Below are 26,223 nucleotides of genomic sequence, written 5' to 3'. Positions count from 1 at the left end.
AGAGCAGCCAATAAAGTTTGCTCTTTTGAATCAGTTTGGCTCCTTAATGTGAGTGCGGCTTTGACTTTATAAGGCACGTGGGCCTGCGTGTCTGCAGGTGTGGCTTACCTTTATAGCGAGAGTGCATGTGCTGTGTGTGTACATGTGTGCACAGCCTTACCTTTATAGTGACAGTGTGTGCGCGTGTGTGACCTTCCCTTTATAGTGCGAGAGCATGTGTGAGACTGTGGCCTTTCCTTTACAGCGAGAGTGTGTGTGTGTGCATAGCATTACCTTTATAGCAAGAGTGCATGTGCACGTGAGAGAATGGCTTGTCTTTATAGCTGGAGTCTGTGCGCGTGTGATCTTACCTTTGTAGCGGGAGTGTGCACAAACACGAGAGTAGGGCATTATCTTTATAGCGGGAGTGTGTACGCATGAGTGTTTGTGGTCTTACCTTTATAGCAAGAGTGTGCATGTGCATTACCTCACCTTTATAGTGTGTACATGAGAGAGTTGGACCTTACCTTTATAGTGGGAGTGTGTGCGTGTGAGAACGTGGTCTTATCTTTATAGCGAGTGTGCACATGCATGTTTGTGTGCGTGTGCACAGTCTTACCTTTATGCACAACCAGATGGACAGGGGGAAACTGATAATCATGAAGAAATAGGACAGGATAACCAAGACCCAGCCACAACATCCCAGACTTGCATCGGACTGATCTGTAAAGAAAAAGAACAGAGTTGAATGCCACTTTGTAAAAGGGAGCGACTGAACTTGAAGCTACGCACCAATAAATAATTATCAGTAAAAATAAATTCTAATGGTAAAATGTGGTTTTAAGATGGAAAGTCTTTCTCTCGTTATTGTTTCAGAGGAAGGAACACCAACGTTTAGATCAATGGGAACATTCCAAGTGATCAGATCATCCAGACGTGAAACGTTGGCTCTATTCTCTCTCCACAGCTGCTGTCAGACCTGCTGGGATTCTCCTGCATTTTCTGTTTCAGATTCCAGCATCCGCAATATTTTGCTTTTACCAATAATCTTTCTGCATTGGTTTGGCAGAGGCTTTCAAACATCAAATGGGGGAGCTACAATGTCTCTTCTGGACTTACATCCTGACAAGGCCACTCAGCACATCTGTGCTAGCCCTTTGCGACCACACCCCTATCTCCCTCTAGTGCTGATCGCATGATAGCCCTTGACAACATTTGTGTAACACCATGCCCGTTAATATGCAGTCAGAATTCTGATGGGTCCTTAGAGAAGGAATTGTTCCAAGCAGCTAGTCAAGAGATTAAATATCCTGACATCGTTTATTCATGTACTATATTCAGGTCAATGCATCAAAATAGTAAAAGTGGTAATAATGCTGACCATTTTTCAACTAAACCCGTAACCCTTTGGAATTGGGGGGGTGGTGGTGGTTATGGTTATAACTCATTATGAAAAATATTATCATAGACAGTTTAAATTTCTGCATTTGATTGCTATGGTTAGATATGCGATTGAACAATGTTAAATGTTAAATTCCTGTAAGCGAGCTTGTGTTTCAGAGTTTTAATGCTGGGAATTGTGTTAACATGACACCCAACTATCTTTGCAGCCCTGGCCATTCAGTACCTGAAGCCGACAACACAATGCAAAGTTATTTAATGAAAAACCGCTGCTGTCCAACAATGGGAGCACCTCCCATATTTACTTCTATTGTGCAGACATCTGCTCCGTCCCTCATAAATTATTCACTTTATTTAACACAAGAACTGGTAAGTATAAAAGCTGCTCAGATGCAGTGTTTTAAGCACAAATTATATTGGTATGCAGCAATTAGTTTCAGGAACTACTCACCTCCTGTATATTAATTAAATCAGCTTGGGCTGATTAGAATCATAGAGTCCCCACAGTGCAGTAGGCGGTCATTCAGCCCATCGAGTCTGCACCGACCACAATCCCAACCAGACCCTATAACCCCATGATTACCCTGCTAATCCTCCTGGTGCTAGCATGGCTAATCCGCCTAACCCACACAACTTTGGACCATGAAAGGAAACCGGAGCACCAGGAGGTATTCCACACATACACAAGTGGAATGTGCAAACTCCATGGACAGTGACCCAAGCCGGGAATTGAACCCGGGTCTCTGGCTCTGTGAGGCAGCAGTGCTAACCACTGTGTTGCTGTGCCACCCAATTAGTGGCAGGTAATATGCATGCTAGAAAATGTCAGGCAGTAACCCTCTCCAACAAGAGAGAATCTAACCATCTTCCTTTGACATTTAACAAAATTACCAGCACCAACATTCTGTGGGTTATCTTTGACCAGAAATTGAACTGGACATATAAATACACTGGCAACAAGAGAAGGGAATTTTGCAGAAAGTAACTTGCCTCTTGACTCACCTAAGCCTGTCTGCTATCTACAAGACACGTGGGTGGCATGATGGCAGCGGTTAGTACTGCTGTCTCAGCACCAACAATCTGGATTCAATACCCAGTTTGGGTCACTGTCTGTGTGAAGCCTGTACATTCTCCCCATGTCTGCGTGGATTTCCTCCAAGCGCTCTGGTTTCCTCCCACAGTCTGAAAGATGTGCTGGTTAGGTGGATTGGCCATGCTAAATTCTCTCTCAGTGTACCTGAACAGGCGCTGGAGTGTGGCGACTAGGGGAGTTTCACAGTAACTTCATTGCACTGTTAATGTAAGCCTACTTGTGACATTAATAAATAAACTTAACTTAAAAACTTTAATTTAAAAATCAGGAATTTGATAGAATGTTCTCCACCTGCCTGGATTGGTGCAGCTCCAGAAACTGGACACATTCCAGGCAAAGCAGCTCACTTGATTGGCACCCCATTCACTACATTAAACATTCACTCCCTCTATCACCGACACATGGTAGCAGCAATGCGGATCATCCATAAGCCGCGTGGCAGCACCTCACCAAGGCTCCTTCGACAAGAAGAAATTAAATATAAAAGTTCTTGCAGCTAAAGGGATCAAGGGATATTGGGGGTGAGGAATTCAAGATCAGGATATTGAATTTGATGATCAGCTGTGATCAAAATGAATGGTAGGGCAGGCTCGAAGGGCTGAAAGGCCTACTCCTGTTTCTCGTTTCTATGACAGCACCTTCCAAACCCATAACTGCTCCAATCTAGAAGGAAAAGCTAACATCCACACGAAAACCTCACCACCTGTATGCTCCTCTCCAAGCTGCATCCCATCCTGACTTCAAACTAAAATTGCTGTTCCTTCATTGCGGCTGGGTCAAAATCCTCCTTGGGAATAACTATCACAGGGATTGCAATGCCCCAAAGCTCCAGGTGAATGACCTGATCAGACCTTCCAAGCTGATGAAAGGTCATTGAGCTGAAACATCAACTCAGCTTTTCCCTCCACAGATGCTCCCCCTCCCGAGTATTTCCAGCACTTCCTTTTTTTTATTTTATCATTACAACAAAGCTTTGGGAATAAAGATGTGGAAATGCCGGAGTCGGGCTGGGATGGGCACAGTTACACATCTCACAACACCAGGTCAAAGTCCAACAGGTTTATTTGAAATCACGAGCTTTCGAAGCACTGCTCCTTCATCAGGTGAGTGGAGGATACCTGTTGTGGATTTCACACTTTGTAAATAAAGGGGGATATGCAACTCTTAACATCAGCAAACACAATAAAGATGTACTTTTTACACTAAACTGCTGTGAGATTTGGTATATTCGTACCAATACACTATGGGAAAAAGAGTGCGAGGAAATAACATTTATTTTTCACGTGTTGTGGGAACTTTGTTGCCCTCGAACTTGCTGAACGATTTAGAGTCAATCACTCTGAATCTGGAAACACATGTAGGCCAGACTAGGCAAGGAAGGCAGATTTCCTTCTCTAAAAGGACATTACTGAAGAGCTTTTAATGACAATGCTCACCATTTCTGCGACTAGCTTTCGACTCCAGATTTTTTATTAATTGAATTTATGTCCCATCAGTTGATGTGGTGGGAATTGAACCTGTGTCCCCCCAAAACTAGCCTGGGATTCAGGATCACTGATCCACTGAAACAAGCATTACCCCACTATCTGCCTCCCCCATACGTCAAAGAATAGAATCCCTACAGTGCAGAAGGGGGACATTCAGCCCATAGAGCCTGCACCAACAACAATCCCACCCAGGGCCTATCCTTGTAACCCCATGTATTTCCCTAATTCCCCTGACACTAAGGGTCAATTTAGCATGGTCAGTCAACCTAATCCGCACATCTTTGGGCTATGGGAGGAAACCCACACAGGCACAGGGAGAATGTGTAAACTCCACACAGACAGTGAGCCGAGGCCATGACTGAAATCGGGCTCCTGGCACCGAGAGGCAGCTGTGCTAACCACTGTGCCACCCAAGAAAAACTTGAAGCAGTAAGTCCGATTTTAGTTCAATTGGGCAAGATTTTCCAGTCACACCCGCCTCAAGGTTGGAAACTCCTGCCCGAGATCAACAGAGCCCTTAAGCAGTTTGCCAAGTTTTCTGTCTCATCCGTGATGATTCCCGTGGTAGGTGGAACTGGAAAATATACCCCATCGTCTCAACTTATCCCAACTAGGCAAAAAAATGCTCTCTCCGGAATACAAGTGAAGATACGGTTGTTGATGTTTCTCACAGTTCGAAGTGGACAGTTCAAAGACATCACAGAGCACACTCTGCTGAAATTCTAGCGACAGCACGGCAATCATTACAACAAGGATTCCCCACCACACTTGGAAATGAGCCTTATATCGCAATAAACTGCTCCGTTGTAATCAGCTAATGATGTCAACTAGTTACAGCAATCCCCTGCATATTCAGCTTGATAATTAACCCTGCAGAGCTCATCCTTTGAGACCTACTGTGGAGCCTTTAATTAAACACAGTACTTTCAAAATCTCACTGAAGGATACCGGCATTGTCTTAGCTTCAAACAGCTTTCACTTTGTTGGACATATAGAACTGCAAGTGGCAGAGGTAGAGCCTTGCATTTATAAAGCACCTGCCTTGGCTAAGGAACACAAAGTGCTTTATAGTCAATTCCTTCGAAATGCAGTCACTGTTGTAATGTTAGAAAGGTAGAAAACAATTTACATGCAGCACTCCATCAAACGAGATAATCCGGTTTATTGATTTTGGTTGCTGGATAAATATTGGCCAGGACGCCAGAAGGTGTGCCATGGAATTCTGTACATCCACTCGAGGGCAGACAGGCACCTCAACTACTACTACCCTCCCTCTCTCCTACCACCGCTCGCTCGCCCCGCACCCCCCCCCCCCCCCCCCCCCCACCCCACCCCACCGACTCTATGACCTTCCGACTTAGGATGCAAGAGCACGACTCACTGAGTCATGACAGAATGTCAAATTGGTGGGGACAGGTTAGCTACTTGATGAGAATGATCCCGGGAATGAGAAGCCTGATACATGAGGAAGTTTGAGGACTCTGGGTCTGTACTCAATGGACTTTAGAAGGACAAGGAGGGGGAGCTCATTACAGACTACTGAAAGGCCTGGATAGAGCGGACATAGGGAAGATGTTTTCGTTAGTAGGAGAGATTAGGATCAGCGGGCACAGCCTCAGAGTTAAGGGACGACCCTTTAGAACCGAGATAAGGAGGAATTTCTTCAGCCAGAGGGTGGTGAACCTATGGAACTCATTGCCACAGAAGGCTGTGGAGGCCAGGTTATTGAGTGTATTTAAGACAGAGATAATAGGTTCTTTGATTGACAAGATCATCGAAGGTTACAGGTAAAGCAGAAAAATGGTGATGAAAAACATATCAGCCATGATTGAATGGTGGAGCAGACTCAATGGGCCAAATGGCCTAATTCTGCTCTTATATCCTGTGGTCTTAACAGGAGGGGCTGTGTCAGCCCATCAGAGGAAAAGGCAGGTTAACTGGAGGCTGTTCCTTCAGAAGAAAGCTACACTAAAGATGAAAGTAGGCATTTGAGGGTGGGCAAGATACCACACAGCTGGGCATCGTGAGTCTGGCTTAGGGACATCGATTTGCTTCCCGAGGATGTGGATGGCAGCATGGCAGAGATGAAGCTGGGAGTGGAGGGTGCACACCAGTGTCCTCAAGCCTCACCCACCTGGTTTCTAAAAACTTTTTTGGACTTTGTGGGTATTGAGCTATTTGTTAGGATTGTCAAATAAAACAACATTAAAAAAAGTTTAAAAAAACAGGACGGGTTGGGAGGCAAAAAAAAGACACACACAAAAGAGAAGGAATTTTAAGCAATCCTTTGAAGAGGTGAAGCAAGTTACTGAGATAGAGAGCTGTGGCAAGACAAGAGACTTGGTGCCTGAAGGAACAGCAGCTGAGGGAACATAAGAACATAAGAAATAGGAGCAGGAGTAGGCCATCCAGCCCCTCGAGCCTGCCCCGCCATTCAATAAGATCATGGTGGGGTTGCCAACCCTCCAGGGATGGCTTGGAGTCTCCAGGACTTGAAGATCAAACTCCGTGAAACTGTTGCGAACGACCTGGAGAGAAACCATCAGGCCATGATAAAAGTGGTTATTTTCTTTTCACGCTTCTCTTAGTCAGATATATAAATATTGAAAGTGATGGGTGTGGGGTCAGGAGGGGATCTGTTTGGCTGACAGTCAAGCATCATCCAACTGATTTTTGAATCTTCTTGCTTTCCAGATGACACAGGAAGGCAGTACGTCACCAGGACAGACATGTTGGCCAAAGATTGGCTGGAGCGCCCAGGAGGGGAACAAGTCATGAGTTGAAACCTCCATGAATGCCTTGCGTCACATTGTTAACCTTAATGGAGAGTGTAAAGAGAGGGTGACATCAAGAAAGCATTGACCGAGGATTCAGAGAAAGCTGAAGGAACGTCAGTCATTGGTGGAGCAAAGTGCGAGGGGATGCACAAGGCTGGAGCTTGGGGGTGGGGGAGCTAAGATTGGCGGAGATTCGAGAGGGCAGTGAGATGGCACAGGGATTAACGTGACAGGATTGTAAAGAATATTGTTAATGAACAGATGCAGAGCTCATTAATAGGTCTGTACCCCACTAAGCTTGGACCGAGGAGGAATATTGCAAAGATCATTACAGAAGCTGGAAAGTATGACTTCACTTCCATTGACATTTAGCCAAGAGAAAAGGTTATTACTGATGAGTAATGTCCAATTTCATCAATGATTTACCTGCAAATGGCTAAAATGTGAACCTGTCCCAGTATTCAAAAACCTTTCCACTGTTTAGTCCTGAACCTTACGAAGGGAATCCAAGGTACAGGATCCAGGGTGCAAAAAGACTTGCAATCTATAAAACGATGATGCAATAATTCTATACAAAGTACTAGCAAATATAAATCTGCAAAAACTTCAATGATGTTCATGTCAAATTTCCACCTCAGGATTTAAACAGGATTCCGGACAATTCAATATATAGAATTTACATCAGACGACAGACGACTCATTGCAACTGCTTCTTGCTCCCTTACCCTTAACTCAAACTATCTCCCACCTTTCTTCATCTCTCTGTCAGTGTAAGCATCTGCTTGTTTCTCGATCACGCACTTGTTCAGCTTCTAGAACTCACTGTTAAATAAAGGGGCGCCCATTTAAGACAGAGGTGAGCAGAATGATTTGCTCACAGAGGGTGCTTTGGAACCGTCTTACTCAAAGGACGATGGAAGCAGCATCTTTTTTAAGGTAGATTCTTGGGAAGCAAGGGGTTGGAAAGGTTACTGCGAATAGAGATGGGGGGGGGGGCAGCAGATGGGAATATGGCATTGAAGTTACAATCAGATCAACCATAATTTTATTAAATGGTGGAATAGACTCGATAGACCTGAAGACATGGGAGTAGAAATGGGCCATGCAGCCCATCGAGTTTACTCTGTCATTCAATGAGACCACGACTGATCTGATAGTCCTCAATTTCACTTTCCCACTTTATCTCCATCGGGGGGTAGGGGGTCCACTTTTTAGGCAACAAACATTAATCTGAATTCTCAACTGGATTTGTTGCTGACAATGTTACATTTATGGCCTCAGGTTTTAGACAAGTGGAAAGACATCAGCTAAAAGCCGAGTGTGCGCTCCACACGATTCACCAACTGCAGGCTACATCTCATTCACGTCCAGCATGATCCTCCTTTAGCACAAACATTACTACCTTTCCTTCAGCACTCGTGATGATAGGGCCAGAATCTCAAGACAGGTAACTGGTTAAGTCACTTTGCTCTACCTCCGATGAAGCGCTTTTTTCTCTCCTCATGTACTCTGGAGAAGTTGGGCAGACATACTGGTTATAGGTTGCCTTTGGAGTATTGCATGCAGTTCTGGTCGTCACACTACCAGAAGGACATGAAAACTTTGGAGACAGTGCAAAGAAGGTTTACCAGGATGTTGCCTGGTCTTGAGGGTGTTGGCTATGAGGAGAGATCGAATAAACTAGGATTGTTTTCATTGGAAAGATGGAGGCTGAGGGAAAACTTGATAGAGATCTACAAAATTATGAGAGGCACAGACAGAGTGAATAGTCAGAGGCTTTTTCCCCAGAGTGGACGTGTCAATTACGAGGGGGAAAGATTAAGGGAGATGTGCAGGGTGGTTTTTCCATGCAGCGAATGGTGAGTGCCTGGAACTCACTGCCAGAGGTGGTGGTGGAAGCAGGCACATGACAAACATTTAAGAGGCATGTGGATGGGTACATGAATAGGGAGGGAATAGAGGGAGACAGACTGAGTAATGACAGAAGTTTTTGTTTTAGTTTAGTTAGGGCATCATGGCAGGCATGGGCTTAAGGGCTGAAAGGCTTGTTCCTGTGGTGTACTTTTCTTTATTCGTTGGAAGTGGTCCAAACCTAGTGGGTGAAACTATTTTCAAACTCCCAACATTTCTAATTCTGGCAACTTAGCATGAATATTCCAGAGTGGTGTAATGGGTCATGGCAAAATACTGAACCACACCAGTCCTGTTTAAAATCAAGTTAAAAAACACATCTGAAGGTGTTGTGGGAAAGCTAGAAAATAAAATGGAAGAAACAAACTCCAAATTCCCATGACTTCAGAAATAGTTTGTAAGTTTTCTTTCAAGACTGGACTTCTGTGTTGTCAATAAACATCGAGCAGCGAGTGGATAAAATATTCACACTACCCAGACATTTACACCCTGTAGTGCAACGGGAGATTTTATCTTTCTGTATGTTCCTAGCTTATAAACATAACACCTGTCTGAAGTACTTGTGGTCACCACTTGTGGTCGCAATACGGAGAATTAACAAGTAGCAGATCACAGATTAAAGCACGTTGGCTCAAGTACAACTATTCCTGTAGCACATTTGTACCAGTGCAATGAGGTGACAATTCAAGTTAACTGTTATTTCCTCTTGCCTTCCCCATTTCCACTACTGCCACCTTCCCTCAACGTACATCTAGTTTTTGCTGAATTAGAATTTGATGGGTGCTGGCTGTCCTCTGCTATTCGGCCCACTAATCATGTGATAAGTCAAGGCCTGCTATTTGACTGTGAGAAACATCACAACTGGATCGCTCTGAATGCCAGGAAGGGGCTGCAGGCTCATGATTAGGATCAGAAAAATTGTCCAAGAGCAACTACTAATGACAGGATCCTCACCGTAGCCAAAGCTGGCACCTTCCAGCTAGTTTGGCCCATCGTGGTAACTGAAAATTTCCAATCACAATTGCTCAACGGGTATTTAATAAGTCACCAGCACCTGACTAAAACTTCCCATGCACCGGCTCCCACGTGACTCCACATATCAACTCTTAGCCACCTTCTGAAATGGTCAAACAAACTACTCGAGGGCAATTTAGGGATGGGCAACAAATGCCAGTGATGCTCACACCCCATGTAAAAAGAGGAAAGGACATTTAGATCGATGAAGGTGACAGGATGGGTAGCAAGAACATTTAATTAAGTGTATAGTATTCTGGGTTTTATTGGGGGCATAGAGTACAAGAGCAAGGAGATTTTGCTGAACTTATAACATACTAGCTAGACCTCAGCTGGAATATTGTGTACGACACCCAAAGGAAAGACGTGAATGCATTGGAGAGAGTGCAGAAGAGGATTACAAGAATGGTTCCAGGGATGAGAAACTTCAGGATAGATTGGAGGGGTTGGGACTGTTCTCCTTGGAGAGAAGAAAGCTAAGAGGAGATTTGACAGAGATGTTCAAAATCATGAGAGGGTTGAATAGAGTAGATAGGGAGAAACAGCTCCTGCTCGTAAAAGGCTCCAAAACGAGAGGGCACAGATTAAAGTGGATTTGCAAAAGAAGCAAATGTGACGAGAGAAAAATCTTTTTCACACAACAAGTGGTTGGGATCTGGAATGCACTGCCTGGAAGTGTGGAGGAGGCAGGTTCAACTGAGGTATTCGAGAGAGAGCCAATGAGTAAGGGAAAAATGCAGGGGAATGGCACTAACTCATAACGCAATACAGGCACCAATGGGCCAAATGGCCACCTTCTGCACCATATCAATTCTATGATGTACACTATATAATATTTATTCCACCTTCAGAATCAAATGAAAATTACACATTTGACAAAGTCGCTGAAAATGTGGAAGTACAGATTTGATTTGATAGGGGAGAAACTGAAAGGTTGTTTCCGCCTGGCTGGAGAATCTAGAACTTGGGTGCAGTCTCGAGTAAGAGGCTGATCATGTAGGACTGAAATGAGGGAGAGTTCCTTCACTTAAAGGGTGCGATTCTTTGGAATTTGCTGCCCATAAGGGTAGCGGATGTCCCTTTGTTAAATATATGCAAGCCTGAGGTAGAGAGGTTGTGCAACTCAGGTAAGTGAGGGGATGGGAAATGGGCAGGAAGGGGATGAGGCAAATGAACTGCAATGATTGCACTGAAAGGGCGTGCGGGCGTAGGATTCATCTCTACTCCCAGTTATTTATCAGTGTCACAAATCGGCTTACATTAACACTGTGAAAATCCCATAGTCACCGCACTTTGGCGCCTGTTCGGTTATATTAGGGGGGAACTTAGAACAGCCAATGCACCTAATCAGCACGTCTTTCAGACTGTGGGAGGAAACCCATGCAGCCACGAGGAGAACATGCAAACTCCACACAGACAGTGACCCAAGCTGGGAATCGAACCCAGATCTCTGGCATGTGAGGCAGCAGTGCTAACCCCATAACGTTAGTTATGTTCTAATTTCACGATCGTCGCCATTACAATAAATCCATTTCCAAAAAGCCGCCGCCACAGGAAGCATGTTCGTAAATAGGAATCTGATTTATTGCTAATAGTTTGGAGTAAGTCAGGAAGGCTGGATCTCAATTACACCCTTCTTTGCCACCGAGTAATCGAGGGGAAAAATAATCACTGCCTTCTGTGCACTCTAAGTAAACTATTACAGACAAGAGGCCACAAGTGAATTAGAAACACAAAATAAAACTGTACATGTCAATTAGATAAAGGAAACATTATTTATCTAAAATAATTTAAAGATCTCCCCTGCTAACCACTGTGACAGTTACTGCAAAGGGTTCAACTAACCCCATCAAAACAGACAACCCCAAACATACTTCTCACTTTTAAGATGTTTTTCACAAAAATTCTTTATACAATAAACAAGTCTTGACCTGATCTTGCTCACATCTCTGTTGGGACCATTGTTTATATTACTGCATTTAGTAAAGAGGGAATCATCATGATATTAGATTTCTTTCCTGGAGTATCTCTGCCCAGTTAAAGCCCGAGGTTCACAAAAATTCAGGAGGCTAATTCTCTCTCTCTCTCTCTCTCTCCCCATATACACTTTTTTCAAAAAAATGTTATTTAAAAGCTCCCCCGCCTGCTACATTTCTTGTGGGATAAACATGAAAACGAATGGAGGAGGGGGGCGGGGATGTCAGAGGATAGGGGATGTCAATGCCCGTCACAGAGTGGGTGTATGATCATGGTAACTGGTATAAGATTGCATTGGCTGGAGATTCCTTGGAAAGGGAGTCTTCAAATTGGTGAGGGGGGTGGGAAGAGAATCAGTTCATAGAGAGACAAGTCAGTTTCTGCAAACGGGAGGGAGGGGATCCCAATGTCTTAGGAGGGGGAAGGCTGTGAAGGGGATCCTAGTGGCGGAGGGGGGTGAAAGGGATCCCAGTGTGGGGGGGGGGGGTGGTGTGAAGGGGATCCCAGTGTTCTGGGGGGGGGGGGTGGTGTGAAGGGGATCCCACTGTCGAGGAGGGGGTGAAGAGGATCTCAGTGTCCGGGGGGGGGGGGGGGTGTGAAGGGGATCCTAGTGTCGGGGGGGGGGGGGGGGTGGTGTGAAGGGGATCCCACTGTCCGTGGGGGGGGGGGGGGGGTGAAGGGGATCCCAGTGTCCGTGGGGGGGGGGATCCCAGTGTCTGGTTGGGTGGGATACAGTGTTTTTTTTGGGGGGGGGTGGTCTCAGTGTATTTTTTTTGTGGGGGGGGGGGTCACTGTGTATTTTGTCGGGGTGAGGCGAGAGCAGCCGCCTCGGCCGCAGATTCTCCGCCTTGAGCCGCCGGGACTGCGGAGAAATAAATCACAGGATGTGTAGAGAGCGGGAGGGCGGCGGCCCCTCTCCCCCCCCCCGCAAACAACCCGCCCCCCCCTCTATCTCTCCGCTTTTCTCTTTCTCCTTCCCTCTCTCCAGCTCTGTCTCTATTCAGGGAGAAGCTGCGGGAATAAATCCGCAGCCTGAGAGGGGGAGCCGGGGGTTGGGGGGGGGGGGGCACGGACACAGCCTCTCGCTCCCTCACCATCTCTGTCAGTCACTATTTCTCTCTGTTTGTCTCCCGCTATCTGTTTATTTCTCTCTCTTGCTCCTTCCCTCTCTCTATTCCTCCTCCTCTATTTCTCTCTCTCTCTCTCCACATGTAATAACATATTTCTGTATATTTTTCTATTTCTCTCTCACCTTTCTCATCGACACGTCGAACTTTCAGCTGATCCGTCGCGTCCGCCTCCATGGCCGCCGGTTTCACTCTGTTGGAGCCGAATGCGGGACTCGAGTCGCCGCCTTCCCCCGCCAGGACCATGGAGAGCCCGCCCCCAGACTGGGCCCCGCCTACAGACTGGCCCCGCCCACAGACTCCCCCCCGCCTAAATCCGCCTCCTGTCTAGCCTGACCCCGCCCCTGGCCCCGCCTGACCCCGCCCACATCCCTGCCCAGCTTAGTCCAGCCCCGCCCCACCCCTGCTCCGCCTGACCCCGCCCCATGTCCAGCCTGACCCCGCCCCATGTCCAGCCTGATCCCGCCCCCAGCCCGGTCTGCTCCCCCCCCCACCCCGAACCCGGCGAGACCAGTCCCCTGCCCAGTATGGCCCCTTCCCCCGCACCTGCCCAGCCTGGCCCTCCCCTAGGGCCAGGCCAACTCTGGACCGCCTAGTCCCAATCCAGTTTGACCAATCCAAACAGGGCTAACCCCCTGCCACCCAGGCTAAAACCCCAACCACCCCATCCCATCCTGACTAAAGACCTAATGAACCCCGTTCCACCCAGACAAAAACCCCAACTAACCCTGTTCCATCCCAATTAAAGCCCTAATAAATCCTGTCCCAATCGGACAAAAAACCCAACTAACCCCATTCCATCCCAGCTAAAGCTCCAATGAACCTCGTCCCACCCGGACAAAAACCTCAACTAATCCAGCCCCACCCAGTCTAAAACCCTAACAAACCTTGTCCAGTCCAACCTAATGCCGTCCCACCCAGTCTAAAACCTCAACTAGCCTCCTCCCACATGGGCTAAAACCCCAACACAGTCCCACCCAGGCTAAAACCCCAACTAACCCTGTCCCGCCTGAACTATCCCCATCCCATCTGGGCTAAAACCCCAACTAGCACAAGTCGCACCCAGGCTAAAATGCCAATTAATCTCTTTCCGCCCGGACAAAAACTCCAACTGACACCGTCCCACCCGGACAAAAACTCCAACTAACCCATCCCACGCGGGCTAAAACCCTGTCCCACCAGGGCTAAAACCCCAACTAACCCCGTCCCACCCGGGCTAAAACCCCAACTAACCCCGTCCCACCCGGGCTAAAACCCCAACTAACCCCGTCCCACCCGGGCTAAAACCCCAACTAACCCCGTCCCACCCGGGCTAAAACCCCAACTAACCCCGTCCCACCTGGGCTAAAACCCTGTCCCACCCAGGCTAAAACCTCAACTAACCCTGTCCCACCCAGGCTAAAACCCCAACTAACCCCGTCCCACCCGGGCTAAAACCCCAACTAACCCTGTCCCACCCGGGCTAAAACCCCAACTAACCCCATCCCACCGGGATTAAAACCCCAACTAACCCCGTCCCACCCGGGCTAAAACCCCAACTAACCCCGTTCCACCCAGGCTAAAACCCCAACTAACCCCATCCCACCTGGGCTAAAACCCTGTCCCACCCAGGCTAAAACCCCAACTAACCCCGTCCCACCCGGGCTAAAACCCCAACTAACCCCGTCCCACCCAGGCTAAAACCCCAACTAACCCCGTCCCACCGGGATAAAAACCCCAACTAACCCCATCCCACCTGGGATTAAAAACTCCAACTAACCCCGTCCCACCCGGGCTAAAACCCCAACTAACCCCATCCCACCGGGATAAAAACTCCAACTAACCCCATCACACCCGGGCTAAAACCCCAACTAATCCCATCACACCCGGGCTAAAACCCCAACTAACCCCATCACACCCGGGCTAAAACCCCAACTAACATCATCCCGCCCTGGCAAACCCAGCTCCACTCGCACTAACTTGGGCTAAAGGGACTCTGTTGCCCTGAGACAACAATCACCTCCCCCCCCCCCCCCCCCCACCCTCGCTCCTTTTACAGTGATTGGCTAGTTTGTAATCTTCTACTGTAATCTCTAAAAATTGCAGTCATCTGATACAGTTAATTTCACTACTATTCTTCCTACAATATGCATTTGATGACTAATTTACATTTAGCTGTGGTGAATTCTTCCCTCCCCCCACCCCACCCCCACAATTGGCTGGGCAGTTCAATAATTCCATGTATTGCTAGGTTCCACAAAAGTTGGTAGCTTAAAATATTGTTAATCATGACACCTTATTGTTTTGAATATTGCAGAGCCTCTGCATAACTGGGCCTGCCAAAAGCAAGAATTTCAACCTCATCAAATACGTGCTGCTTGTTTCTGCTCCTCTGCCATTGGTGAAAAATATAAACACCAGAACTCTACCACCTTGTCACCCACAGAATCGGAGCGAGTGACGGGCCGACAGCGGAAATGTCCATTGACTTTGGGTGGGAGTTTCCGATCTCATAGAGCGAGGCCATAAAAATGAACCCAAGGACTTCCATTTGTGATTGTGATTGTGTCATTATCACTGCTGCCTCACAGCACCAGGGACCGAGGTTCGATATTCAGGATTGGGCTGATAAGTGGCAACTAACACATGCACCATCTCCAACAAGAGGCTGGGGTCGCTACGTGGGGTTTGCATGTTCTCGCCGTGTCGGCGTGGGTTTCCTTCGGGTGCTCCAGTTTCCTCCCACATTCTGAAAGATGTGCTGGTTAGGTGCATTGACCCAAACAGGTGATGGACTGTGGTAACTAGGGGAATTTCACAGTAACTTCATTGCAGTGTTAATGTAAGCCTTACTTGTGACTAATAGATAAAGTTTAATGTCTCAATGTGCTCTACTGACAATCGAGTACTTTCTGAAGCGTAATCACTGTTGGAATGCCACCAATGTGTACATAGCAGACTATCACAAACCACAATGTAATCACCAGATAATCTGTTTCTGCGATATGGGTTGAGGGGTAAATAATTATCAGGACATTGTGGCCAATCTCCTTCAGGATAGTACTGTGGGATATTTTACATCCATCCATGAAGGCATCTTGTAGCCACTGGCACTTCAGACATCTCATCCAAAAGGTGGCACCTCCAACACTGCAGCACTCCCTCAGCACTGCATTGGTGTGTCGGCCTTATTTTTTATTTGTGTTGAAACAGAATCAGAGGTGAGAGTGCAGCCAACTAACCCAAAGCTAGCACCAAATTGGTGGGTGATGGGGACTGTAGTAAGAATGACGAAGACAATCTTGATCAAGCAGATGCTATTTCTGATTAAAAGAAAACATCAATGTTTACCAGCAAAAAGTGTTCGGTGTACACAGCAGATCAGAGAGAAAGATCTGTTAATATCTCAGAACAAGACAATAACTGATTCTCAGATACTGAAGTAGCCCAAATCCGTATGCAGCAAGACCTGGCCAATATTCAGGATTGGGCTGATAATGACAACTAACACATGCGCCAGACAAGTGCCAGGCAATAACCATCTCCAGCAAGAGGGAATCCAACCATTTCCCCTTGACTTTAAATGGCATTACCAACACTGAGTCCCCCAATTCAACATCCTGTGGAGTTACCATTGACCCGAAACGGAACTGGGCTAGCCATATTAATACAGTGGCTACAAGAGTATGTCAGAGGTTGGAAATTCTGTGGAGAGTAACTCACCTTTTAATTCCTCAAAGCCTGTCCACTATCCACAAGGCACAAGTCAGGGGTGCAATGGTATATGCTCCACTTGGCTGGATGAATGCTGCTCCAACCAGAAGCTTGATGCCATCTAAGAGAAAACAGGCCACTTGATCCACCATCCACCACCTTAAACACTCACAAAGCTCCATTACTGAAGTGGCAGCAGTGTGCACCATATACAAAATGCACTGCAGCAACTCACCAAGGTTCCTTTGGAAGTACCTTCCAAACTGCAATCTGAAACATTGGGGCAGCATGGTGGCACAGTGGTTAGCACTGCTGCCTCACAGCGCCAGGGACCTGGGTTCGATTCCCAGCGTGGGTCCCTGTCTGTGTGGAGTTTAGGCAATCTCCCTGTGTCGGCATGGGTTTCCTCTAGAGTGCTCCCTTTCCTCCCACAGTCCAAAGATGTGCAGGTTAGGTTGATTGGCCATGCTAAATTGACCCTAGTTTTGGAGGGATTAGCAGGGTAAATATGTGGGGTTTCAGGGGCAGGATGAGATTGATGGTCTGTACAGGCTTGAAGGGCTGAAGGCCTCCTTCTATACTGTAGGGATTCTATGACAAGGGCAGCCAATACGTAGGAACACCATTGACTGGAAATTCCTCTCCAAGCCACACATCGTCCTAACTTGGAAATATATTGCCATTTATTCACTGTTGGATCAAATTCCTGGAATTCCCTCCCCAGTATCGCTGTGGGTCGTCTACAACACATGGACTGTAGTGGATCAAGAAAGCAGCTCACCACCATTTTCTAAAGGGTAATTAGGAATGGGATATAAATGTTGGTCAAATGTTGTACCTGAAGCATTAGGGTGGCACGGTGGCACAGTGGTTAGAACTGCTGATTCACAGTGTCAGGGTCCTGGGTTCGAATCCTGGCTTGGGTCACTGTCTGTGTGGAGTTTGCATGTTCTCTTTGTGTCTGTGTGGGTTTCCTCCCACCATCCAAAGATGTGCTGTTAGCTGAATTGGCCATGTGAAATTGCCCCTCAGTGCCAGGGGGATGATAGCTAGGGTAAATGCATAGCATTATGGGGATAGGGCCTCCGTAGGACTGTGTCCAGTGCAGACTCGCTGGGCCGAATGACCTCCTTCTGCACTGCAGGATTCTATCATTAATGCAATCTGTTGGTACTCATAAAACAGAACCCCAGTCAATCAATCCTGTATAGATTATAATATCATAAAACCTCTGGATTTAATTAGTTTTCTGAATTACCTCTGTCATCTGTTATATAAATCATATTAAACCTTGTACACAGGGACTAATTTTTTTTTGCAGCTTATCAATCAGTCTGCTAACATTACAAGTTCTTCTCAAATCCCACAAAGATTGGGATTTTAAAAATCAGTAATACTATTTTGTAGTTCATCATATTTGCATCGATAATTTCTTTTCTGAATATTGTAGAGCCTACAGATAACAGGGACTGCAAAAAGCAAGAAAATCAAGCTAATAGAATATGTACTGCCTGATACAGTGTTTCTAAAACTGGCTTTATACAAATCCTGGTATTCATTATATCTTCAATATGAATAACTTATTCATCGGGAAGACAGAAGTTACTGTGTATCTCTTCTCAGCACTTGGTGGTACCCTGGTATTCTGATTTTGTAGAATACAGTAGAGTCAGAAAATATTACTGGCAATATTAGCAGGTCTTATTCATTGTTTCAAGAGAGGCACTAAGGAAAGAAGGATTTGCATTTATGTAGTACATTTCATGATTTCAGGACATCCCAAAGCATTTTACAACCAATTAAAGTTTTTATAAGATAAAGTTAAAGATTATTTATTATTGGCACAAGTAGGCTAATGTTAATACTGCAGTGAAGCTACTGTGAAAATCCCCTAGTTGCCACACTCAGGCACCTGTTTGGGTACACTGGGGGAGAATTTAGCATGGCCAATGGACCTAACCAGCATGTTTCTTGGACAATGGGAGGAAACTGGAGCAAACCCACGCAGACACGGAGAGAATGTGCAAACTGCGCACAGACAGTGATCCAAGCCGGGAATCAAAGTCAGGTCCCTGGAGCTGTGAGGCAACAGTGCTAAGCACTGTGCCGCCCCTGTGCCACTGTGCCAATTAAGTGCTTTTGATTTGTTGTTGCTGTTGCAATGTCGGAAACACGGCAGTCAATTGTGCACAGCAAGTTCCCACAAACAGCACCATGATAACAAGCAGCTAATCTCTTTTTTTAATGATGTTGAGAGATAGGAATTGGGTAGGACTTGCGGAGAAATTTTTTGAAGTCATACTGTTGGATTCTGTATGTGCAGAAAGGGGGCAGACAGGGCTTTGGTTTAATGTCTCACTCTAAAGCCAACACCTCTAACAGCGTTGCACTTGAGCGCCAGCCTAGATTTTGTGTTCAAATCTAATATGCTTATTTTGAATGGAGGAATACCATGCAACTTTTATCTACTATTGTCAGCAACCGTGCTTCCAGTCTTACTTCGGGTGAAGGTCTCAGATTTGACAATTTTTTTAATGCATGCATGGGACATGGGCGTCACTGGCTGGCCTGCATTTATTGCCCAACATTAATTGCCCTTGGAGGGCATTTGAGGGTCAACCACAATGATGTGGCTCTGGAGTCACATGTAGGCCAGACCAGGTAAGGATGGCAGATTTCCTTCCCTAAAGGGACATTAGTGAACCAGATAGGTTTTTCCGACAATCAACAATGATTTTATGGTCATCGGTAGATTTTTAATTCCAGATATTTTTTATTGAATTCAAATTCCACCATCTGCCGTGGCAGGATTCGAACTCAGGTCCCCAGAACATTAGCTGAGTGCCTGGATTAATAGTTCAGCGATTATACCACTAGGCCGTATCAACACTTGTCTGTACACGTACCTTGATTAGAGTCATAAAGATTTACAGCATGGAAATAGGCCCTTGGGCCCAACTTGTCCATGCCTCTCTATTTTTTTAAACCACTAAGCTAGTCCCAATTGCCCGCATTTGGCCCATATCCCTCCATACCCATCTTACCCATGTGACTGTCTAAATGATTTTTAAAAGACAAAATTGTACCCACCTCTACTACTACCTCTGGCAGCTGGTTCCAGACACTCACCACCCACTGTGAAAAAAATCTCTAAATTAAAAGTGCCTCTGTAATATTGTTTCTTTTATATTTCTGCCGATTAATATGATGTATGATTCTAACGCTTATCACTTTAATCTTTAGTTTCTGCAAGATGTGAGAGAAAAAAAATAAGTTAAAAGAAAATCTGCTTTACAACTCTGCTTAGAAAGCTCCATCTGGTTTGATTCCCTTCCAGGCTGCTGTGACTGAACTGGAACTCACCACATTCCTAGGTTAAGTTGTATGATAGAGAGATCAAAAAATCTGCTGCATTGTTGACAGAAAATATCAAAGCTCATTACTTCGATGTGACTCTACCAGATTGTCTCCACAGAGGTAGATCTGGAGATAATAGAAGAATGCCCTCCCTCTGATTCAAGGTAGATCCTCTCTGAGGGGATTTTGAATACCAGGAGAGAACCTTTCCATTCTTCCCCATCCAGAACTAGACAGGCTTCTCCTGAAAGAGATACAACAGATAGATCAGAGAGGGTGTGGCAATAATGACGTAATGGCAGGGAGGGGGGCAAATGGACTGTTTACGGCACAGCAGCACTGGGAGGTAAAGATGTGAGTGAACAATACTGATTTTCCAAGGAAGATACCCCCTCATAGAATCATACACCACAGAAAAGGCCCTTCAGCCCATTGTGGCAGTGCTGGTCAAAAACAACAACCTAATTATTCTAATCCCAGTTTCCAGCACTTGGCCTCATATGCCTTGGCATCACAAGTACACATATAAATACATCTTAAATGTTGCCTCCATCACCCTTGCAGACATTGAGTTCCAGATTCCCGTCACCCTCTGGGTGAAAAGATTTTTCCTCAAATCCCCTCTAAACCTCCTGTCCCTCATCTTAAAGCTATGTCCCTGGGTTATTTATCTCTCCACTAAAAGGCTTCTCATTTTTACTCTATCAGCCCCTAATTTTATACATCTCAGTCATGTCCCCCTCAACTTCCTCTGCTAACACATCCCTCCTATAAAGTGGATTCCAGAACTGCACACAATATCTAGCTGTGGCCTAACCAATGTTTTATACAGTTCCTGCATAATCTCCCTTCTTTTAAACTCAATGTCTCAGCTAATAAAGGACAAGTATACCATGTGCCTTCTGAACTGCTTTATCTGCCTGTCCTGTTCCCTCAATGGGCCAGTGTACGTGCACACCAAGGTTCCTGATCCTCTCCCCTATATTTCCATTCAGTACTAGGACATGGTTAGACTGGTCTGTAGCAAATAGAAATATTTGGGAAATGCTACAATTTTAACTTCACTGCAGAGTGACGCCTGCTTCATAACAGCACTGAGATTGCAGTATAAATTCAGGACATCTATCAAAGCTGATTGGGAGATACACAAACTCTGGAAGAGACAGAATTTCACCCATTTCAGTTTAGTGCTACCTGGAGTGCAATACAGTTCTACTCTGGAAAGCCACAAAGTGCAAAGATTACAAGCATTAACCTCCCAACTCAATCAGTTTTTCAGCAAGTGTCTCTTTGTACTTTTTGAATGAAACCAAAAATCAAACGAAAATGACAGGGGTGACATCCCCCAGTGGCGCACTGTAATTAAGAACAAAACATTCAAACAAAACTTAACTAATCAAATTTAAATGTCATTCCTGGAGGTGATGAACACCCCAGCCCCCACTGGGCACAGAAGAGTATCGATATGTACTGAATAAAAACCCTAGTTAATGCCTTTCGCCTGCACTCAACTAAACATAGCTTAATTTGATTTATTATTGTCACATGCATTGGGATACTGTGAAAAGTATTGTTTCTTGCGCGCTATACAGACAAAATACACCGTTCATAGAGTACATAGGGGAGAAGGAAATGAAAGGGTGCAGAATATAGTGTTATAGTCATAGCTAGTGTGTAGAGAAAGATCAACTTAATATAAGGTAGGCCCATTCAAAAGTCCGATGGTAGCCGGGAAAAAGCTGTTCTTGAATTGGTTGGTAGGTGATCTTAGACTTTCGTATCTTTTTCCCGACAAAAGAAGGTGGAAGAGAGAATATCTGGGGTGTGTTGAGGTCCTTAATTATGCTGGATAAAAGTAAATTACTGCAGATGCTGAAATCTGAACCCAAAAGAGAAAATGCTGGAAAATCTCAGCAGGTGACAAAGGGTCAACTGGACTTGAAATGTCAACTCTTTTCTCTCCTTACAGATGCTGCCAGACCTGCTGAGATTTCCCAGCATTTTGTTTTTTGGTCCTTAATTATGCTGGCTGCTTTCCCGAGGCAGCGGGAAGTGTAGACGGAGTCAATGGATGAGGGGCTGGCTTGTGTGATGAATTGGAACACATTCACAACATTTTGTAGTTTCTTGTGGTGTTGGTGAGTACAGGAGCCATTCTAAGCTACGATACATCCAGAAAGAATGTTTACAATTAACAACTACTAAGTTTTATAAAATATTCAGATGATCTCCTGGTTCAATAACTAACCTGGAGTTGATCTAAGCATTTAGACAATGTTGAACCTCTAAACAAGAGGTCTCCTCTTGCCAGCTGGAGTTCCAGTACCACAAAATCAGCACAATATTGTCTGTTAAATCTAATGCCGCAGATACCAGTCTCACACTAGTGGCTGCAGTACAATTGCAGAAATACAAGCCAAACAAACATCTGGGAGTTCCTCCACATCTGAATCTAATTGATTTAAAGCAGTGAGAACGAATGCTCATTTTCCGTGCTGCGAATCCAAGACGAGAGGACGTAACTGATCTAAGCACTGTGTTGCCTGGACTCAAACTTTCAAATCAATAACAGTAATTGTTAATTATATAGCATCTTTAATATAGCATATTTAATGTAGTGAAGGTTTACCAGGCTGATTCCGGGGATGGCAGGACCGATGTATGAGGAGAGATTGTCTAGGTTAGAATTGTTTTCGCTGGGGCTCAGACAAATGAGGGGGGACCTCGTAGAGGCTTATAAAATTCTAATAGGACTAGCCAGGGTAGATGCAGGGAGGATATTCTCAATGGTGGGGGAGTACAGAACCGGGGTTGGGGGGGGGGGGCGGTCACAGTCTGAGGATTCGGGGTAGACCATTTAGGATGGAGGTGAGATTACATTTTTTCACCCAAAGAGTGGTGAGCTTGTGGAATTCATTACCACAGGAAGTGGTTAATGCCAAAAAATTGAAGGTATTCAAGTGGCAGCTAGATAGAGGACTTAGGGGTGAAGGAGATCAAAGCTTATGAGGAGAAAACAGGATTAGGCTATTGAGTGGGACAGTCAGCCTGATCGTAATGAATTGGGTCGAAGGGCCAAATGGCCTCCTCCTGCTCCTATCTTCTATGTTTCGATGTCTTTAAAGTAGTGTCACCTCCTAAGATGCTTCACAAAGGGTGGGTCACACTCAGGCAGGAGTGGGATGGTGGGTTAGGGAAGGTGGTTGAAAGGTAGAGTTTCCTTTCTGAATGCGGAGAAAGTGGATGAGAAGAAATAGCACTGTTCGTAGACAAGAAACTCAAAAACATTGCTGCAGATGATCGGGTGAAGTTGGAGAAGAAGCTAGGGTTGTCTGAGGTAATGGAGATGTAGAACAGTAAGGCCATGAATGGATTAGAAACTGATGTGCTGAGGAACAAAGAGGCTGGCAAGGGTACAGAATTAGTTGGGTGGGATAGGATGCAGTTGAGGTGTTTGTATAATTTAGAACTCAGAAGGCCAGTGAGAATGGCATGCAAAACAAAAGTCATGTTTGGGAGTGTTACTGTTATAGCTGGGAGTATCAATAGCAGTAAGAAGCCTCACAACACCAGGTTAAAGTTCAACAGGTTTATTTGATAGTAAACACCACTAGCTTTCGGGGTTTGCCCCTTCATCAGGTGAGTGGGGAGTTCTGGTCACAAACAGTGCATATAAAGGCACACAGAATACTGATTAGAATGCGAGTCTTTACAGCTAATCAAGTCTTAAAGGAGCAGACAATGTGAGTGGAGATAGCATTAGGCATAGGTTAAAAAGATGTGTATCGTCCCCAGACAGGACAATAAGTGAGATGTTGCAAGCCCAGGCAAGTCAGGTGGGTTACAAATAGTGTGACATGAACCTAGTGTCACACCTGGTGTTGTGAGACTTCTTACTCTGTTTACCCCAGTCCAACACTGGCATCTCCACATCATGAGTATCAATAGCAGCAGGGTTGTGGGTTAAGGATTGAGGCAGGCAACTTTTCAGAGATGGAACTGATCCATGATCTTGATGATGTATTGAATCGGTGATTTGAAGCTATACAGGATTGAGCAGGGCACCAATGTTATATAGTGTCAACAGAAAATCTCAGCAGGACTGACAGCATCTGTGGAGAGAGAATAGAGCCCTGTTTCGGGTCATAGGAAGGGTCATCCTGACTTGAAGTTTAAGTTTATTCATCTGTGTCACAAATAGGCTTACATTAACACTGCAATGAAGTTACTGTAAAAATCCCCTAGTCGCCACAATCCAGTGCCAGTTTGGGTACAATGCAGGAGAATTCAGCATGGCCAATGCGCCTAACCTTTGTATCCTTCAGACGGTGGGAGGAAACTGGAGCACCCAGAGGAAGGCCATGCAGGAGAATATGCACATTCTGCACAGACAGTGACCCAAGCTGGAAATCAAACCCGGTCCCTGGCACTGTAAGGCAGCAGTGCTAACCACTGTGTCAACATATCATGAAATATTGGCTCTATTCTCTCTCCACAGATGTTGTCAGACCTGGTGACATTTTCCAGCATTGTTTTAGATTCCAGCATCCACAGTATTTTACTTGCATACAGTGTCAAGTTTCGTTTAATTGCAGAGTTTCTGGTGAGGTTCAAACATGATGGATTTACCAATGCTGGGCTGCCAGAAATTTTGGCTCATTCACAGCTTTTGATATCAGACAGACAGTCAGACTGCATGAAGGGAGCAATGGAATCATGGGTAGCACGATGGCACAGTTGTTAGCACTGCTGCCTCACAGTGCCAGGGATCCGGGTCCGATTCCAGCCTTGGGTCACTGTCTGCGTGGAGTTTGCATATTTTCCCTGCGTCTGCATGGGTTTCCTCCGGGTGCTCCGGTTGGCCATGCTAAAATTGCCCCTTAGTGTCTTGGGATGCGGGAGTTAGAGGGAATAGTGTGGTAAATATGCGGGGCTACGGGGATAGGGGCTGGGTGGGAGCGTGTTCGGTGCAGACTCAATGGGCCAAATGGCCTCCTTCTGTGCTGTAGGGATTCTATGAATCAAAAGTGGAAGTGGATAGCTGGGATTTGGTATTTGTAAGCTTACCCCCCATGCTGATGAATAATGTTGCCAAAGAACAATAGCAGGTAATCAAGAATGGTGACACACTGAAAATGCCCATGGTGAGTTGGGAAGGTGAAGAAATTGTAGGAAATGTATTGGCTCTGAGAGGCTCAGGACAGGGTGGATAGTCAGAGGCTTTTTCCCAGGGTGGAAGTGTCAAAAACGAGAGGGTACAGGTTAAAGGTGAGAGGAGGAAAGTTTAAGGGAGATGTGCGGGGGAAGTTTTTCACGCAGAGAGTGGTGAGTGCCTGGAACGCACTGACAGAGGAGGTGGTGGAAGGAAGCACATTTTCAAGTTTGCTGATGACACCACCACGGTGGGTCGGATCTCAAACAACGACAAGACAGAGCACAGGAATGAGATAGAGAATCTGGTGAACTGATTCGGCAACAATAATCTCTCCCTCAATGTCAACAAAACAGAAATTGTCATCGACTTCAGGCAGCTTAAAGGGGAACATGCCCCTGTCTACATCAATGGTGATGGAGTAGAAAGGGTCAAGAGCTTCAAGCTTTTAGGTGTCCAGATTACCAACAACCTCTCCTGGTCCCCCCATGCCAACACTATAGTTAAGAAAACCCATCAATGCCTCTACTTTCTCAGAAAACTAAGGAAATTTGGCATGTCAGCTACGACTCTCACCAACCTTTACAGATGCACCATAGAAAGCATGCTTTCTGGTTGTATCACAGCTTGGTATGGCTCCTGCTCTGTCCAAGACCGCAAGGACCTACCAAAGGTTGTGAATGTAGCCCAATCCATTACGCAAACCAGCCTCCCATCCATTGACTCTGTCTACACTTCCTGCTGCCTTGGCAAAGCAGCCAGCATGATTAAGGCCCCACATACCCTAGACATTCTCTCTTCCACCTTCTTCTGTTGGGGAAAAGATACAAAAGTCTGTGTTCACATACCAGCTGACTCAAGAACAGCTTCTTCCCTGCTGCTATCAGACTTTTGAATGGACCTACCTCACTTTGAGTCGATCTTTATCTACACCTAGATAAACACATATAGATATATACACCTATATATACACCTAGACTGTAACATTACATTCTGCACTCTCTCATTTCCTTCCCTATGAATGGTATGCCCAGCTTTGGTTTAGTTCAATTGACTGGACAGCTGGTTTGTGATGCAGAGCAGCACCAACAGCACGGGTTCAATTCCCGTACCTCTCCAGCCAACCCGACATTCCTTTCAATTGAAGTCAATGGAAAAAGATGGATTGGCACAGTGGTTAGTACTGCTGCTTTGCAGCATCAGGGGCCTGGGTTCAACTTATGTTTACGAAGTTGAGGAGGAACTTCTTCACTCA

General features: G+C 45.7%; 1 protein-coding gene across 1 annotated transcript in view; it reads right to left on the bottom strand.

The window, feature by feature from the left end:
- Positions 1-13,019, bottom strand: part of stom (stomatin) — a 49,729-nt gene extending 36,710 nt beyond the window's left edge. Inside the window, exons 1-2 of the mRNA XM_080211783.1 lie at positions 12,892-13,019; positions 599-702 (exon numbers count right to left, since the gene is read on the bottom strand). Of these exons, the coding sequence (XP_080067909.1) occupies positions 599-702; positions 12,892-13,012 (225 nt within the window). The 5' untranslated portion in view covers positions 13,013-13,019. The remainder of the gene's footprint in view (positions 1-598; positions 703-12,891) is intronic.
- Positions 13,020-26,223: the final 13,204 nt, after the last annotated feature.

Source organism: Carcharhinus amblyrhynchos, chromosome 25, assembly GCF_965287045.1.
Source record: "Carcharhinus amblyrhynchos chromosome 25, sCarAmb.v2.hapA, whole genome shotgun sequence".
Lineage (NCBI taxonomy): Eukaryota > Metazoa > Chordata > Chondrichthyes > Carcharhiniformes > Carcharhinidae > Carcharhinus > Carcharhinus amblyrhynchos.
Note: the sequence above shows the minus strand (reverse complement) of the source record. Positions and strands in the feature narration are given on the sequence as shown.